At 31.3% G+C, this 18,358-nt stretch overlaps 1 protein-coding gene across 1 annotated transcript in view; it reads left to right on the top strand.

Moving 5' to 3' along the window:
- Nucleotides 1–18,358, top strand: part of AGPS (alkylglycerone phosphate synthase) — a 108,105-nt gene that overhangs the window by 53,479 nt on the left and 36,268 nt on the right. The window contains exons 11-13 of the mRNA XM_016152598.2: nucleotides 5,422–5,549; nucleotides 13,420–13,471; nucleotides 17,673–17,749. Coding sequence (XP_016008084.2) covers nucleotides 5,422–5,549; nucleotides 13,420–13,471; nucleotides 17,673–17,749 — 257 coding nt within the window. The remainder of the gene's footprint in view (nucleotides 1–5,421; nucleotides 5,550–13,419; nucleotides 13,472–17,672; nucleotides 17,750–18,358) is intronic.

Genomic DNA, 18,358 nt, shown 5'->3' with positions numbered 1-18,358 from the left:
ATTCAGGTATTTTTTCATATCTCCAAATGTTTGTTTTACAATATTTAATTCAGTGTGCAGTGCATTACAATTTTCTTTAGGACCATGGTTGGGGGTTACTTTTCGCTTACAGAAAAGTTTTTATATTTTCTGACTTTTTACCGTAGTTTTTTATGGATTTGGTCTGTTTTTTTCTGTTCTTGTTTATTACTTAGAAAGGGTTCCTAGTTTGAGAGTGTTCTTTGTTTTCGTCTGTGCAAATGCCAAGTCCTCTGCTACTCTACTTTTTCTTATGGAATCTTTTAAGCCTCTCCTTACTCACTTTTCTGCCCTTACAAGCTTACAGCAGATGAAAGGCTATAGAAGGTCTCTTGGAATTTTTTCTTCTTATCTCTACTTACATGTAATTTGAAGATCATAGTGTTTTTTTGTCTCCTAGTAATACTGAAAGTGTAGGTCCTGTGTGATTTTGTTTTTGTATTGACTTTTATGACTTTTTGGGGGGAATAATAGAAGGAGAAGGAAAATTCAGAATTAAATGACTGCCATTCTTTTCAGTCCTGAAGGCACCTGAAAGCGTATTTTCAAATTATGAAATATTTCAAGCAAATACTTGCACTTTAAATAGCAATTGAAGCTTTTAATTTTCTTGAGAGCAAACATATATGAAAATTATAAGACAGAAAAATTTTAAGTTTATTATAACATTTTTATTAAAACAGAAAGTGAATGACATGTATTAGCCTTTATGATGGCACATTGCCTTGGATTTACTTGTAAAAAATTATCTAAAGTGAATATAAAATATTGGTATAATATGCATATAATGAAGTGATAAGTAGTCTAAGTTTTATATCACTCCATGAACATATTATACTCAGGAAAAAAAGAATCTATAAATCTAATAAAACCCAACACAAATGAGCCTTTTGATGAAGTGAATTTAGATGTATCCATTTGTGATTGGGTTAATTTGAATGTAAGTCCTAATGGAAGCTGCCATCTGTCAATCCGCATTTGGGACCCGGATGAATTTTGCTTTCACAGTGGGACCTCCCTGTAGAACTCATAGCTGGATAGTTGCATAGCCTTCCCTTGGTCATTTCATTAACCTTGCAAGAATGCAAAATATCATTTTACTAATTTTTTTTAACCTCACTTATAGTATTATGCTGAGTTAACTATTTTAAAGTGCCTACTATACAAATGAGGCAATATGGGTATACAGGAATTTAAGGCATGGTCACTTCTTACCAGTACCTTAGAATTCTTATATAGTATTAGAATTTTAAAGGAAGTTTGCTCATGTAAAGGTGTGTTTGTGTGTATGTATACATATATATTAAAATTAACATTTTGTATGGTATTACATGTACAAAATTAAAATATAATGTACTGTGTGATATTTAACCAGGGCCTCATTGTTTGTCATTTAAATGGTTTCTAATTTTTCTTTAGATTAAATTTAGATTATATTATATTATATGTAATTCAAAGAAATATTTTCTCATGGCTTTATTTTCAGATGCAAGAAAATATTTCATAAAAAGCTGGGAGCTTGGAGTTTTTTTTGAAAGATAGTTTTCCTATCTAAAATCAAGACTCATTCTGACCTATACTAGACTAGAATCTTGAGGGCAAAGGAGCTTTCTGATGTGACCCCCAAAAATGTTATATTTACCCACATACTTAATTTCCAGGTCTCTTTATTTCATACACTCAGTTTTGTTTTCTGAGAAACTTATTCTTTCTGAGTTTTAGGAAGTCCAGCTATTTGGTCACCTAATCTAATAGTTCGCAAGGATAATTCTTATACATTTTAAGTAGTTTTAGCTACTTATCAGTTTGATGTAGCCCCACTTGTTTTGATTTTGTTGCTTGTACTTAAGATCTGATTTCCAAAATACCATTACCAAGATTCATGTAAAGGAGACTTTTCCTATATTTTTTTCTAAGAGTTTCATGGTTTGGGGTCTTACATTTAAATCTTTAATTCATTTTGAGTTAATTTTTGTGAATGGTATGTGACAGGGTCAAGTTTCATTCTTTTAAGATGTAAATATTCAGTTTTCTTAGCACCATTTATTAAAGAGACTGTTCTTCATTGGATGTTTTGGGCTCCCTTGTCAAATATTAGTTTACTATATTGATGTAGGGTTATTTCTGGGCTCTTGATTCTATTCCACTGGTCTGCTGTCTGTTTTAATGCCAGTACCAGACCGTAGCTTTATAGTATGGCTTGAAATCAGGAATTGTGATACCTGTGGCTGAGGATTTCTTTGGCTATTCAGAGTCTTTTGTGGTTCCCATCACCACAAATTTTAGGAGTGATTTTTCTATTTCTGTGAAGAATGCCATTGGAATCTTGATAGGGGCTGCATTGAATCTATAGATAACTTTTGCTAGTATTAACATTTTAACAATATTAGTTCTTCCAACCCATGAACATGGGATTTGTGTCTTTGACTTCTTGGTGTCTTATTGTATTTGTGTCTTTGACTTCTTTCATCAATGTGTTGTCATTTTCAGAGCAGGGAACTTTGACTTCCTTGGTTAAATTTATTCCTAAGTATTTTGTTTTTGATGCTTTTATAAATGGGATCAATTTCCTTTTCAGAAAATTTATTTTTTATGTATAAAAATGTTACTGATTTTTGTGTTAATTTCATATCTTGTAACTTTACTAAATTCATTGATTAATTCTAACAGTTTCTTTTTATATCAAGTCTTTAGGATTTTCTGTATATAACCATGTCATCTGCAAATAGAGACAGTTTTACTCCTTCCTTTCCAATTTTGATTCCTTTTTGTTTCCTCTCCTGATTGCTCTAGCTAGGACTTCCAGTATCCGCTGTTTCTACCCAGGCAAACTAGCTGATCTACAGTGTTGCCTACGTCACTAATAAATTTATCTATGTCCTCTCAGTTGCTTTTTACTACACTCTCTGCTATTTTAGAAAGTGTTCTTAAGCTTGAATGTCTCCATGCTCTGTTGTAAATAAAATACTTTCTTTTGGGAAGGGATTAGGATCTGTTTTATAGCTTATTTCTCCCCTCAGACAAAATCTCCGAGCCCTGGCTCTGGAGATAGGGGTGGGGACAATGGCACGCTTTTCTCTGAGGATACCCCTGCTTTAGGAGCCGAGTGCTGGGGGAAGGAGAAGGAAAGTAGGTCTTTTCGGCTTGTTTCTCCTGGCAAGATACCAGCTCTTTGCAAACCAGGATAAGAGCAATTATGGCCCTGATATTAGTGTACCACTCAAAGTAGAGACTCTGTCCCACCAGTTAAGGCTGAGTGCAAGAACTGAGCCCCTGTACCTCTTGGCTGGGGAGGGGAAGGGAATTAGCCTCAATTAAAGGTAGCTGAAGGCCAGATGTTACATGGATAAAATCAAAGGTTTTTATGAAATTAAGAAAATCTTCATGTATACATCCAAGAGAGGAGAGAACATATGTCTACACAAAAACTTGTACACGTATATTCATAATAGCAGCCAAAAAGTGGAAGCCTGTGGAACTTTCAGCCCCACCCCCTGACCTCTGGGGAGGGGAGAGGGGCTGGATGTTAAATTAATCACCAGTGGCCAATGGTATGATCAATCATGCTTATGTAATGAAACCTCTATTAAAATACCTTAAGTATGAGTTTTAGAGAGCTTCCCAGTTGGTGAACACATGGAGGTGATGGAAGGGTGTTGTATATGGAGAGAGCATGAAAACTACTCACCTTCCCCCGTACTTTGTCCTGTGCATCTCTTCCATCTGGCTGTTCCGGAATTGTATTCTTTATAATAAAGTGGTAATCTGGTAGAAAAAAAGTAGAACCCAAAATGTCCAACAACTGATGAATGGATAAACAAAAATGAGTTATACCATACAATAGAATAATATTGTAGCAATTAAAAAGAATGAAGTACTTAATACAGGCTATAACATGGACAAAACTTGAGATTTTCTAAGTGAAAGAAGCCAGTCACAAAAGACCATATATTTTGAGATTCTACTTATATGCAGTGTCCAGAATAGGCAGATTTTTAGAGACAGAGAATAGATTGGTGGTTGTTTAGGGCTGAGGTGGGGGGCAGGGTGGGGAATGACTGTTCCATAGATACAGGGTTTCTTTTTGTGTATGATGCAAAGTTCTAAACTTTAATTGTAGTGATAATTGCATATATCTGTGAACACACTAAAATCCACTGAGTTTAATACTTTAAATGAATAAATTTTGTGGTCCGTGAATTATATCTTAACAAAGATGCTAAAAAAAAAAGAGAAAAAATCTAGTTGCTTTTGTTATCTTTAAAAATGTATAAGTTATATCCGTTATTTATTCAGATATTAATTGGACCAAACTTATAGAGTTTTCATGATTTTACAAGTCATAATAGAGTCATATTTGATTTCTTAGTAGGAAATCATTTTTATATGTGATGAATGTATTGTGATCTAATGTAGTTTACTTTTTATGGACTCCATAGTTTTTAATCTGGTTATTATATATTGACATTATATTTTAGGCATGTTATAAATTTATTGGAAACTTTGATTTTATGTGATACTTTTTTTTTCTAGTTTTGTAATTAAGTTCTAAAATTTCAAAGATTGCCCTCTGTTTTTTTAATGATTCTCAGAAAGTTTTTACTACTAATAATAATTTCTACCATTTGTACATCAGAAACCACTGATTTGAAAAAGTTGGTTTGTAAATACAATTGTTTTTAACCATGTTTCTTTAAAATTTTAGCATAGATATTTAGATCACATAGTTATATTTAACTTGTTTTTTTCGCTCTCCGATTTGTCCCCCAATGAAACATTTGTTTCATTGGTAGTCCTGTTGTGCTATATATTTGTGATAACTTTTGTCTCTGAAATACCTATTTACTTGTTTATTACAAGGGCATCTCAGCATTGCATTTGTCATATTTTTGTATGGATTCTTAGGGGAAAAAAGGCAAAGTGTAAATATTACCTCTAATCATTGTTCTATCCTCTTAAGTTCTCATGGGAGGTTAGGTTCTTTTTGCCCCAATAAATTGTTCTTACAGTAAAAATAAGCACACATATCAAAAGATTCTTTTGCCTAAACGCATATGGAATGTTAAAGCCTGTTATTTTTCAAATATTTATTTTTCTTTTAATAAGTCATAATATGTTTAAGACTATTTAAAAGTAACCTTCTTGGAGAAAGTTTACCTTAAAAATGTTTTAATAGATATATAGATAAGAAAAATGTATTCTAAAAACTATTTTTTTTAGGAATTATAAAATTTTCTTAGTAGTTTTTCTAGAAAAACTTGAGTAGTCATTATTCCCACACAGAATAGATTAAATAGACTTAAATATGAATACTACAACAAATTGAATAAATAGATAAAGTAGATTTAAATGTGACTTAGAAAATGGCCTGTGATTTATTGGATTATCCCCCTTCTTTTTCAGGAACTCTTGGTGTGATAACAGAAGCTACGATAAAAATCAGACCAATCCCTGAATACCAAAAGTATGGCTCAGTAGCTTTCCCTAATTTTGAACAAGGAGTAGCCTGTTTAAGAGAAATTGCAAAACAGGTAAAAAAGAAAAAAATAAACCTATCCATATATATTTATATTTTTTAAATTCTGCATAATTGATTTTGCTATGTCACTCATAATCTTAATATTTAGTGTTATATTTGTGGTTTTTACCCAGTCCTATATGAAAAGGTAATGTAAAATCATCTCTTTAAGTGCACTTGCTATTTCTTTCAGTAATTATACACCTATATCTTGGTTAAAGAGTGCTGTACAATTTTAAGCCAAGGTAAGATATGTACTTGGGTTGATGACTTTCAGTGACTGCCTTTTATTGAATATTGTTTTCTTAAGTTATTTTAGGGTAGGATATTTTGTGATTAATTGAAGTAATATTTAATTTTTCTTAAGACATTTACTGAAATTAAAATAAATGACTGAATATCAGTGGCCCCCAAATTTAGAAATTATGCATTGGTAATCAAACTTTATCAGATTTTAGAATGTGCTACTAGTAGGCCTGTGTTCTATAATATTACCTAAGCTGTAGCGTAAGTAATATAATATAGAATAGCATAACATAATAGAGAACTCCCATTTCGCCCTCCCTACTTAAAAAAATATATTATCAAGGGTTTTTAAAACACTAGATAATTCCAAATAATTTTATTTCTGTGTTTAGTTCTGTGTGGCCATTTTTTCATTTCTTTAGGCCTTTGGTTCATTGTTTGAACTACAGCAGTTAAGGGAATATACTTCATCCTCTTCTTGCTTTCTCTGAACTCCTAGAGTTCTTTAATACTTCCATCAGCTATACTGGACTAGAATCTTGAGGGCAAGGGAGCTTTCTGATGTGACCCAGAGAGGAGTAGAGAGAGGATCTGATAAGACCAAGGAATTATATCTGGCAAGTACTCCATATTCATTGTGGACTTTGCAAGTACTGAAATGGAAATTGATGAAGAGTTGTATCTTCCCACCATCTAAAGAGAACCACTATTAATGTTTTTAAAAAAATTTTAAATAGGCAAAAAAATGTCATATTTACCCACATACTTACACTTCCAGTTCTCTTTATTTCATACATTCAGTTTTGTTTTCTGAGACACTTATTTTGTTTTCTGAGACACTAATCTAATAGTTCACAAGGATAATTCTTATAAATTTTAAGTAGTTTTAGCTACTTATCAGTTAGATTGCTTCTCTCATCAAAATTTAGCCATAGCTTCTTAAATTTGATTGTCTTACTCTTGGGTAGGGGGAGAGTTAAAAAAGAAGTGTAGTCCTGGAATGAACATTCTTGAACTTGTGGCAGGTTACTTTGGTGGAGCTAAAGTAGATGTAAATGTTAACAGTTGAAATCCTTATATAAGAGCTTCAAATTCACAAGAACTTTGGGGATATTGTGTTGTGGTTAGGGAACTAAATATATAGTATTGTGCTATGTTTGCTAAAATAATGAGATGGCAACAATATTTAAAAACAGAATGGTTGAGTAAAAGAGGGATTGGGGATAAGTTTTAGGAGTGAATATCTGAGCACTGAGCAATGATGTTCAAGTAGTTTTGATAATTGTTGGTAAAACTTTTCATCACTTAAAGACCAAAGAAAGTAACTTCAAGATACCTCAGATATTAAGAAGTAAAATAACTACTTGCAAAGGATTATGGTATTAATACTAAGAAAAATGAGAAGCTAGGTTTTTTTTCTTTGTTTGTTTAAGAAAATAACCATAGGTTTACTGATTAAAAATCAACACCAAATCATTTTCTATGAAGAGATTACATTTTCTTGTTAATTTTAAATCTTCCTTAATGAGTGATTTTTTAATCCAGTTTTTTTACTTTGTTTTGTGATTTATTTTTTGTGTTAAGAACTTTTATTTTTATTTACTTTTTGTCTTTAATAAGCTTGACTATTCCCCACCCAAAAAGCTTTATTGTTAAAGATATAATTCAGATTGTCACTTGTCCAAGTTTGAATGGCATTTTTCAATTAACCATATTGCCTCCATTTTTTTAGCAAAATAAACATAAATGCCAAATTAGATTTAAAAGAATAATTATAAAACTTATGAAACTGGTCTGATTTGTATGTATTTTCAACAGAAGGTCTTAATGAGATCACATTCAGTTTACGATGATCGACTATGCTCTTGCACAGAATCTCCACTCAGTGGAGAACAGATGTAGTTAACTCGCTAACCCATTTCCCATTTGCCACGAGAATACTCACCTGTAGTCCTAACCTTGTTCCCAAAATTTGCCATGAAATATCTCATTCTTCTTATTTTTTTAGCAGCTCTAGTATATCAATAGTCTTTGGAAACAAATGATATTATTCTATTTATATCATTCTGTTTTTAGTAGTAGTATTTCCATTTATAAAATATAGTAATTCTCGATCACTGAAAATGTCTAATTCTGGAAAACATAGCATTCCTAAGTGTGATGTTAAATTAACGCTGGCAGCGAGCTGCACTTTTTTTCCTAAATGGGAAATGGGTTCAAAAATTGTTATATGATCTTTGGAGTAGAGATAAACATATCTTTTGCTTTCTTGAATGCCCTATCTGCTCTTCCACATTCCAACTACATGTAAATATATTTTAGATTTTGTTAATGAGAAATAATGTACAAATGTATTAAAATTTTAAATTTATAATTTTGACAATGAAAATGTTGGATTTAAACATAATAGTTGGCACAATATGATGTAGGGTTTTTTTTGGTCACAATTTAATATGCCCCTGGTAGAAGGTAATAGAGAATTACTTGTACTAATGAAAAGCAAGGGGTGAAATTTTCTTTCATCCTTGAATAAGTCAGTAAAAACTGCCCTTTTTTTCTTTGGATATTCACACACAATGACCGTAATCTAAAGTCACTACACAAAACTATATTGAATTACCTTGGAATAAATAAAGGTGATGATTGATAGAAAGTGCCACCCTGTGGTTAAAAAGCAGATCAAAAAAAAACAAAACAAAACTTTCTAATCTATAGTTTTAATAATTTGGTTCTTTGTACTTAATAATAGACAATTTTTAGAGATAAATACCAGGAGACTAGAAAGCTTGCCTTTTAAAAAACTGATTTAAAAGCCTAGATAGATAATATTTTATTTTCAAATATTGCTCTTATGAATGAAACAATTGAGATATCTCACTGTCTGGGGAACCTACATATTTTACTCCTATTATAATGCATGTGTAGAGAGGCATGAATGTTTGCCTTCCCTGGAAATGGGTAAATGCTAGCAAGGTTTAGGGATATTCACATATTAGTTTATGCAATGTACAAATCTCATATGTCAAGAATAGTACTGTATGTGCTCTGTAACAGTATCCTCAGGCAGAAAAATTGAGAAAATTTTAGGTTTTGGCACTAATCATTGTTCAGTTTACAATTTGAATTTTCAGCTGATAGCAGAAGAATTAAGATCCATTAAAATAAACAACGGTACATGTTTTATGATTGTGCCAAATTCCTGATTGAATAATGAGTTGGCTGCTTGTAATTCCTCACTGTCATTTCATAGCACTTCTATTTTTGCAATATTTTCAGACTCAAGTTGCTTTTGAAATGAGAGACTGTATTTTGTATGAGTATCTTTTGGAAAGGAGCATACATGATCACAAATAGCAAAATGGGCTCTGTTTTATTTTCATCACTGTTCCTACTGAAGGAAATCAATTGAGCCACCTTATACTGGTAGCAGAAGGATTCTACTAAGGTCTCTCTTCATCTGATCTTTGTCCATGTGAGGCATTGTCCTCTTTCAGTACTTCACTACTTTGTGAGGAACTAGAAAGGAAGATTTAGTAGAAGATTAATGTGATTCTGTCTTATAAGTGCCAGTCCAGTATAATTTCCAGCTTTACTCAGCAGATGGGTAAGTGACTTTTAAGACTGTCTCAAAAAGTAGATTTTCTACTGTAGCCTCTCAAGAGGGAAAAAATTATATTTTTTAATCAGAGTATCAGTGTCAGATGTAATATTTTATAATTTCTTTTACTGTTTGTTTTAAAATGACTTGAAAGGAAAACTGTTGAAACAAGCTCAAAAGCAATTTTTGAAGTTTGGGTTTTTTTCTCCCCACAATAAAAACTTAGGAGTTATGCCCTATGGTATTAGAGAGAGGAACATTTGTTCCATTAAGAAGAAACAATGACTGTATGTATGGCACAAATTAGTATACATCCCTCTGAAAACTGTATTTCTCAATATCAGAACTAGCTTTTTAGAATTGTAGATTAAAAGTCAGCTTTCTCTCCCTACCTTTTAACAAAGGGTGGCCCTTTCTACATATCATCACTTTTAAACAAACAATTTTAAACTGATAGTTTTTTTTTTTTTTCTAGTGAGTATAGACCACGATTTGGGAAGAAATACATAGTTCATGTCTGACATCTCAGAATGTCATATCTCAATTCTGAATTGTTCTGTTTTCACCTGGATTTATTCTGGAGGGGTTCAAATAAATTAAAAATAATTAGGTTTTGCATTTACACTATAAAATATTTAAAACTTCTTTCTATTCAGTGGTAATTCTTTAAAATAATTTGTTTCATAGAGAAAACGGAATTGTTATTTTAAATCATTTCTGTAATCATATCTTTTCCCCTTTCTGAAACAGAGAGAATAATCTAGCCAAATGTTTGGTTAATTGGATTCTTTACTCTGTGATACAGCAAAATGTATTAAAACTGAGGATAGTTATAAGACATACTCTTGACCAGGAGCTACTCAGTGCAAGTTACTACACCACTACTAAACTGAAAATGTAAATTTATGACTAGGAGACTGTTTGGCTTTAACTTTTGGCCCTTCCCTTAATATAAGTGGAGGGAAATATCTACTCTGTAATATGTATTATTTCATTCTTTACACCCCAGAGATATTTCTCTTGTTAAAAAAAGGTTCTTGTTGTTTACAGTGTAGACTCCTGGCTATAAACCAGTATGTCATTTCCAGTAGGACTAACCAGTTATATCAATAGCCTTAAATATTATATGATTTGATCTGTGATATCAATTCTGGTTTATTAGAGGAAGGACTAATTCTGTCTACATTTTAAGTTTTTATATCTAGAAATTTGCATTTAACAAAATTCTCTTTCACATGTATTTTTTGAACTTTTTTTATTTTATGTCTTTTATATGAGATATTATGGTCTTAACTTTATATCTAACACAGTACATTGGATATTATCTAAGTTAAATAGATATGGTTCCTGTCTTCTAATGATTACTAAGGATGTTGCCTATTAAGACAAATTTTCTGTGTTTAAATTTTTGTGTAGCTGTGCACAATAGTTTGGCTTTGAGGCACTGGCTTCTGGTACAGTATGAGATTAGTAGACTATCTACAGAATAGTTTATGGCTCAGAAATTTGGGCTGTTCTAGAATTTCTACAGAAAGTGTAAACTTGGAGAAACAAACCTTTTCAATTCAAAGATTCATTCCTTAACCAAGATACCAGAGAGATAGTACTACCATTCAGTATTTATATGTTAAAGTTTATTCTTATGAAGTTAGAACAGTAGAAATTCTGCAGACAGTTAAAATATGTTTATATTAAATTTCATTTGCCAGTAACTGGTGAACTAAGGGATGTCTTCTTGAATCATGTATCTCATCTGAAGTGTGAGTTCCGGTTTTCTCTGTGATCAGAAAGAGATGAATTGGCTCTACGAAAACAAATTTTGCAGAAATTTTTTCATGTGTTTTTTATAGGGACAGTTTTTTGGAGAAAATAATTAAATTGAGAAATCTGTTGCTTTTTAACTTAGTTCAGAGAATTTTTCTAGGTAAATAAGACTAATTAGAGTGGTTGCTTTTTTTCAGGTTTTATGTTCAAGTAAATTCTTGGTTGTAGATTCATTACTGGGAAGAAATTGCCAGAAATTTGACTTAGTCTTATACCCATGCTTTGAGGCCAGTGTGGTTTATTTCTTCTTTGCTCAATAGTGATATTTCTTTATTAGTTTATAAAGAGTTTCTTGTATCTTTTCAGACTGAGTATAAAGTACATTTTATAGGTACAATTCAGGTGATGCTAGAGATTCTAGTAAGGGCACATTTATTATAGTAGGAAGGAAATCAATTATTTCATTAACTTCAGTTCAAGTAAGCAATTTTTGTTGAATTCCTTGAATTCCCTGCATCTATTATATTAACCCACCATTAAACTTGGTAAAAATATTCTCTCTCAGGTTAGTTCTGATCACCTACCACCAGGGGTCACTTTAAATCAAGGACCCTTTTCCCCTTTCCTAATCTGTGATTAGTATAGCATAGTTGAATAGCATAGGACTGAATTTACAGTTCAGATTCTCAGAATTTTTGATATCTCTAACCTTTAAAGGAAATACTTTGAGGTTTTTTTAAAATCTACCAAATTAGTTTTATAGCAATTGAAACATAATCTTTATTAGCTATGTGTATAGTAACCCAGAATGTTTTTTTAAATTACAGTAACATTATTTTGTTCTTTTGATTATAGGAACTTCTATTTAATTAGCTCCATTGTGACAACTTTTAATTTAAAATTCTAAGAAACTTTTTTGCTTTATATTTTTAGAATGATGCACAATGATTTAAATTTACCCATTGCCAGAGGATTGCTATATTTTGAATACTTTACCTCTGAGAATTTACTTTTGACAGTAACTGAAAAAATTCATTTACTGACTTTTAAAAAAATGTGGCTCTAAAAAATATGAGATTTAATAAAGCTATTGATTTGATTTTGATAATTTTTTAAAAGTGCTGAAAACATTTAAAATTTATTATCTAAATACAAAAACTTTCTTTAGCGTCGTATTCTTTTTCGATAGTGTAGTTCTGTAACCATCTACTCTGCCTTAGTATAAATAGGAACAGTAGATGACTAACTAGTTTTTGTGACTCAGCTGTCAAGTTAAAATCATGTTCAACATAATTGAATATTGGTTGCTATATGTAGTAATATCATTTATCATTTTCTGATAAATGATATTACTCTGAAGATAAATGTTTTAAAATTTATGACACTAGTTAAAATTTTGTGGTCTGAAAGCAGCCTCCTGATAGCAATTTAACCATGTTAAATATTTGTATAGAAAATTAAAATCCCATTTAGGGTGTAGCTCACTTTAACTCTATGAAAAAATTGTAGCTAACTTAAATCTCACTAGTATTTGTGTTGTAGTATTTTAACATTACAGAATTAATAGAATATCTCCTTTTCTTGTTTTTCTTGCAGCTTTTATCATGTACCTAAATAAATATAACACTGGTACAGTTTTAGATGTTTTAGATACATAATCTTATGCTTCACAATTTTATTGCTGTTTTCATACAAATAACCTTGAAAGATCTTGGAATTCTGGATACTGTCTGATAGATTATGAGAAGGGACAAAAAGAAAGAACAATTCCTAGACTTATCAATGAAGACATCACAGATAGTTTTTAAAAATGCTTTGGTTCACAAAAATTCTACTGTCATAATCCTTATTTTAAAAGACTTTAAGAACCTGATGACACGTTATAGTTTATAAATGGCATAATGCTGTAGGCATCGATTTTATCTTTAAAATTTCTACTTTGTTCTAAAGTAATTCACTTTAAGACCTAGTATTTTTTTAAGGTATTTCCATAGATCTTTGCTACGCGGTAAGCAGATTTTGTTGCAGATAAATTAAAGATCTGGCTACATATGTATGTATGTTTTATGTATGTAGATTCCTCTTCAAATATTTGATGGAAGCCACTGATGTTTTATTTGTCTTCATAAAATTACATAAAAAGTTAACTTTCTGTATATATCCTTAGGATCTAAGCTCTTGATCTCAAATACAGAAAGATAACATTCATATTCTACCTGTCTAGCTTCTTTACCATACTAAATTTATATCACATTTTTGTTCTTCTTAAAAACAGAGATGTGCTCCTGCATCTATTCGCCTCATGGACAACCAGCAGTTTCAGTTTGGTAAGTAAGAAGTGGTCATTTTAAAATCTGCTCATTAAGCTACAGAAATTTATGAAACACCAGTTATGTGCCAGGAAGAGTCCTAAGGGCAGAGCTAGAAAGATGAATTTTATAGTTCCTGTCCTTAAGGAAGCTCTTCGTCTAATGAGGACAATTATATAAATAAACGAGTGCACAAGTGTTGGAGACGCTGTGAAAGGCCACACTGGCTGTCCCGTTGTGCAACTGCAGGTTAGTTGATCCTGCTTGATTTTGCTTGAGGTTGGGGTGGAGAGTCAGGAAAGACTTCTTAAAGGAAGGTGATGCTTGAGCTAAATCTTAAAAGATGAATAAAAATTTGCCTGAGATGGTCTCTTCTTTTTTCCTACCAAATTTTTTGCTTATCAGCAAAAAATAAGTTGTAAAACTTCAGTGGCATATTTTAATTCTATGTGGCCCAAATAGAAGGCAGGGTGAGAGTTGTCACGAGAGACAAGCTGGATGGTGGACTAGGGCTTTGCAGGATAGATTTGGATTTTATCTGGTCAACAGAGGGATTTCTTTGTAGAGGGAATAACAAATCAACTTTACATTTTAGAAAGCTCATTCTGCTAGGATTATGCAGGGTGGATTAGAATGGTAAAAGCATGGAGGAGGAGTTGAAACAGTTCAAGAGACAAATTTGGAGGGCCTTGATACAAGGCAAGGGCAATGGAGATAGAGGGTAAGGGATGTTTGTCAACTGGATGTAGAAGTTAAATAAAGGCAACTCCCAGATTCCTGATTTGACTGATTGGATTTGGAGAATAATTGTCTTGAAGAGATGATGATTTTGTGGAAAAGACTTCATCACAACGGGTTGTATTTAAGGTGCCCTTGGAATATTCAGGTGGAGAATGCAGTAGCATTTAGCTGTGTTTCTTTTTCTCCCTATTTTACTTAAAATATTGAACTTTCTGTCACAATTTATCATCTTTCCAAGTCTAGTTTTATTGCTTTTCTATATTTTCTGTATGCTGAGATTTAGTTGAGATTTAGGTTTATAGGATTTAAGTACCCTCAAAACAGTACCTGAAATTATGTGAATGTTTACTCAATAATAAATACTAAAGGCTACGATAGGCAGACTTTTGTTTGTTCTCAGAGTAGCTTAGATTTTAATTTAGGTAAGAATGGTTATTATAAGTTAAATGAAACTAAGGAAGTCAGGTACATAACATATTAAAAATTGGTTTTAAATTAGAGTCTTTTAAGTCACAGGCTTTTATTTAAGTAAATTGCTTTCAAACTACTGTACTACTGATAAAAGTCTAAGATAAATGTGTCCTATAAATAATGAAATAGTTAAATCAACTGAAGATCAAGCCTCCTATGTGTTTTGGCCTGTAGAGATCTAGGTCTTAGGAGAACTATATACCTGATTAATGATCATTATCCATTTATATGCTGCTATTATAGTAAAATATGTTAGACGTAGATAGACACCTTTGTAAAATTAACTATGATTTGGCAAGATTTTATTTATAATTGAGATCTGTAACAATTTAAAGCAAAGATTTAAAGAAAAGATCTTTCTGGCTATCGGTCATCCCTGTTTCACATTATCATTACTATACTTAGGAATATGCATTAAGGTAGGTTCTGTTCTCTTTGACTCTGTCTCTTCTCCTTTTGCACTTACTTGACCACCAAAGTGATCCTTTGGAAATACACATCTGATCATGCTCCTTGGTTGTCAATAATTTAACTGGTTTTTCAGTGCCTATGGAAGCCTTTCCATCTATATTTCTTGTCATGGCGCTGTGATCAAGCAACTAAAGAGTAACATTTAGCACAGTAAGGGGTGTCCAGAACTTTGGCCTGGCTATATGGCTGATTGGTCATATTGCTTCTTAACAAAGCACAAGCCTTATTCTTAGTATTTTTAATATCATTCCTCTGATAGAGGAATTATATTGAAATGAAATGTTTTCAGCATATTGAAATGATATATATCATTGAGTATAGTGAAATGATCTACATTATTTCCCCTGTAAACTAAAGTTTGTCAAATTTAGGGGATGATTCTCATTCATTTTTATATCTCTTGCACTTGTCACATAATGGGTACTTATATGATAATTGACTTAGTCATCAAATTAGCAAAAGAGGTTGGACGAATCTTGCATAGCACATAGTGTAGTGCTAATATTAAGCACATTATCAATAGCACAATTTATCAAATATCTCCTGACAACTGTTCCTCTAGGTGGTATTTCTGTTAAAAAAGACTCAGGGCTAAATATTTTAACAAAGTCCATAAGTCATATGTGGTAAAGCTGGGTTTGAACCCAAATCTGTCTGACTTTAATGCCCAAGATTTTTTCTACTGTCTCAGAATACTTCTTTGAAATGTAGATATTTATTAAATCCTTTAAAATTATTTAATTAACACTATAACAACACAATTCACTAATCAAACCGTCTAGCCAGTATTTGGAAACTGATTCCTTCATTTACCATAAAAGGTAAAACACAATAGCTGGAATATATTTAGAATGTAATTAATTTGATAGGCAACATTTAAGAATAAGTGAAAAATCATATGCTCAGTTAATACTAATGCTCGAACCACTTAAAAGTTAGTAGCACTGTTACAATAATTAGGCTTCAGAGCTATCACATCAACTCAGTATCAAGGATAGATGTGACTTCCTCCTACTAGTGTGGAAACTAGTGCATATAAGTTTCAATGTGTTAGATGAATATATACCTTTAAGGATTATTCCACATCAGAGTAGTAACATTCGGAGTCCTCACACCTTGTGTAAAGATTATGTGGATCAGAAGATGTATATGAGGAACATATAATTTCAGTTGCAAGAACACAACATATATACTCACATATTTATGTTTATATATTTATTTACAATTGTTAAAATAAGATGAATTCATTTGTGACGGGAAGTGAATATTTCGATAATATGTTATTTTTAACTTTATATGTGCTAGAAATGGTATCTAAAGCACTGGTTATGCTAGAGGAAAAAAAAACCCAAACAAACTTTTTACCTATGATCCAAAAGCCCCCAAAGATTGCTAGGTTGACCTCTTATCTATTCTGCCCTTCATTATTGTTTTGTTTTGTGCTTTGTCCAGTTATAGCATTGATAATCGAACTTGTTACTTCATGTAGACTTCATGTTAGTTGCTGGTCTTTTGTGTAACAGTTTCCTATTATAATCAATAAAAATGTAATAAATATTACAAATTCAGCCTCACTTTAAAAAAAAAAAAAGGGTGAATGCGAAAAAGACTGCAATAGTTTTTTCCACAGAAATCTTTGTTTGCTTTTCAAAAACCTAGTTTGCTGTTTATACCTATTTTAAAGAAGAGACTCACATTTTGAAAATAAAATACCAAAGCCTTAAAGCCTTTTTTTTAAAAAAAAAATAATAATAATAATAAGCTTTTTATTTGGTAATAATTTTCGATGTACTAGAGGCTTTAAAGTTCTTTATAAAAACTCTACATAAATAATATGCCACATTTTTCTGAATTGATCTCATAGCACAAAGACCAGATGCATGATTTTTAAATGTAACAGTCATGGGAGTTAAGAAGTTGCTACTCTGAAAACAATGAGAAAACAGTAAAAAACTTTCACTCAATTAAGCTCAATCCTCAGGCAAAGAAGTTAACAGATTCTGAGACACCATTTATGTTGTTTTGGCAATTTTAACTCTCTGGGTGTGATGAAGGAAGCAGTTTTATACCAAGAATACTGGATGAATTAAGAATTAATTAAGAAACAACCTTAAACATGGTATTGACTCCATATCTGGATATAGTTCTGAATGGTTTCTGCATAATTAAAAAAAAATAAAAGTAAAACCAGTCACCATCGGGTGGTCTTAATGAAATAAAAATTAATGAAGTGATTTTACTGACTATAAACTATACCGTTGAAAGATAACCTAAACTATGTGTAGTATTAATTACATATGGTAATTTGAGTTTAAAAAAAATGAAGAAGGGGTTTTGTAAACAAAAAGTTGTGACTTTTGAAAGAAGATACAAGATGTAGATATTAACATTAGTATGTAATACACATAACAGGGAGATTTAAAAAATTAAAGTTGTGAAAATTGTTCACCTTCTTTTAAGATATAAGTTAAATTAGCCTCTTGTTCTGAAAAAAAAAGAATTTGTTATTTAAAATGCTAAATTTTTTTCTTCTTAGGTCATGCTCTTAAACCACAGGTTTCCTCTATTTTCACATCATTTTTGGATGGATTAAAAAAGTTTTATATTACAAAGGTAAGAATTTTTATAAGATGCTAAAATTTTAAATGCTTAGGACTTAATTGATTTTGTTTCCTTCTTTCTCCCCTTCACATGAACCTATTATGTTTTTCCATGTTGCCATGTACATTTCATAACTAATATTTTTCATGTTGAAACAAATATTTTATCAAGTAAATTAATGCTTTCAATTTCAGAAATTTTAATTTTTTCAGGTTTGAAGTTCTTAAAAATAACACTGTATTAAACAGTTTCATGCATATAACACTATAGTTTGAATTTTCTCCTGTATGGTAGATATCTAGAAGTGAAATATAAGTATATTCTTTTTTTAACTATTAATTGCTAAATTCCTTTCTTATGTTTATACCAGCTTATGTGACTGCTAGCAATACATATGTGCCATTTTTTTTTCTTGCGTTCTTGCTGTTGCTTGTGAGATTTTTGTTATGTTTTAAATTTACTAAATCCAGAGGGGAAATAGTACTTTATTTTAGTTGATGTTTCTTGAAAGTCCAATTAGACTGATCATTTCCCTGTATTTCTTGGGTATAATTTTTGTATGAATTAGCTGAATATGGTTATTTTTCCAGGAATGGCAGCTTCATGTTTTTTTTTCTTGGT

The sequence above is a fragment of the Rousettus aegyptiacus genome, unplaced genomic scaffold, assembly GCF_014176215.1.
Source record: "Rousettus aegyptiacus isolate mRouAeg1 unplaced genomic scaffold, mRouAeg1.p scaffold_m13_p_2, whole genome shotgun sequence".
Classification (NCBI taxonomy): domain Eukaryota; kingdom Metazoa; phylum Chordata; class Mammalia; order Chiroptera; family Pteropodidae; genus Rousettus; species Rousettus aegyptiacus.
The sequence above is the reverse complement of the archived record's forward strand: the minus strand, read 5'-3'. Positions and strand labels throughout refer to the sequence as shown.